An 811-nucleotide genomic window follows, 5' to 3' on the forward strand; every position below is an offset into this window, starting at 1 on the left:
AACGAAGAGCGCGAAGCAATCCTTCGTGAGACCTTGCTAAAGAGCAATGGAGTCTACTCCGCAAGACTTCCAAATGGATTTAGTAAGTATCATGCTGACAAATACAATTGCCACCCTGCAACGATTCGCAAAGTGCTCGCTCGTGCAAAGAGCCAGGGTGTTACCGAAGGCAGCATGAACGTGTCAGTTTCAAGCAAAGAGAAAGGCAAGGTTGGCAGAATGTATGCATTTACAGCAGCTGAGGTTAAAGCTAAGCTTTTGCAAGTCCCTCTGGCTAATCGTACGACACTGCGCTCCATATCTGCTCACACTACATTGACATAACCTCGTATAAACAACATTGTTAAATAAATTCCACATAACAGGCATAAGCCGAGGATCCCTACATCGCTACCTCAAGCTGGGTATGTTCCGGTCTCACTCAAATGCCATAAAGCCTGTGCTGACCTTAGCAAACAAGTACAGCCGTTTAAAGTTCGCGATGACCTTTGTGCGCCAAGATATGGAGCTTGATGAGCTTCTGACCTACGTGAATGTTGATGAGAAATGGTTTTATCTCACCAAGACGAGTCGTACGTACTATCTTGTGCCCGGCGAGAGTGAACCCGAACGAAAGTGCAAGAGCAACGCTTTTTGACCAAAGTCATGTTCCTCACAGCCGTTGCGCGGCCGCGGTTCAACGATGACGGCGGGACATGGTGGACAGGCAAAATTGGCACGTGGCCGTTTGTCGAAACAGTGCTGGCACAGCGCACAAGCTCAAACCGCCATGCAGGAACGCCAGAAACTAAACCCTTGGTCGTGACCAAAG

The 811-nt window shown here is 48.6% G+C and overlaps 1 protein-coding gene across 1 annotated transcript in view; it reads left to right on the top strand.

Annotated features, from left to right (window-relative positions):
- Nucleotides 1–811, top strand: part of H310_14964 (hypothetical protein) — a gene marked incomplete at both ends in the record, with an annotated part of 4,382 nt that overhangs the window by 1,628 nt on the left and 1,943 nt on the right. The window contains one exon of the mRNA XM_008882944.1: nt 476–586. Within this exon, the coding sequence (XP_008881166.1) occupies nt 476–586 (111 nt within the window). The remainder of the gene's footprint in view (nt 1–475; nt 587–811) is intronic.

Source organism: Aphanomyces invadans (assembly GCF_000520115.1).
Source record: "Aphanomyces invadans strain NJM9701 unplaced genomic scaffold supercont1.115, whole genome shotgun sequence".
Taxonomy (NCBI): Eukaryota; Oomycota; class Saprolegniomycetes; order Saprolegniales; family Verrucalvaceae; genus Aphanomyces; species Aphanomyces invadans.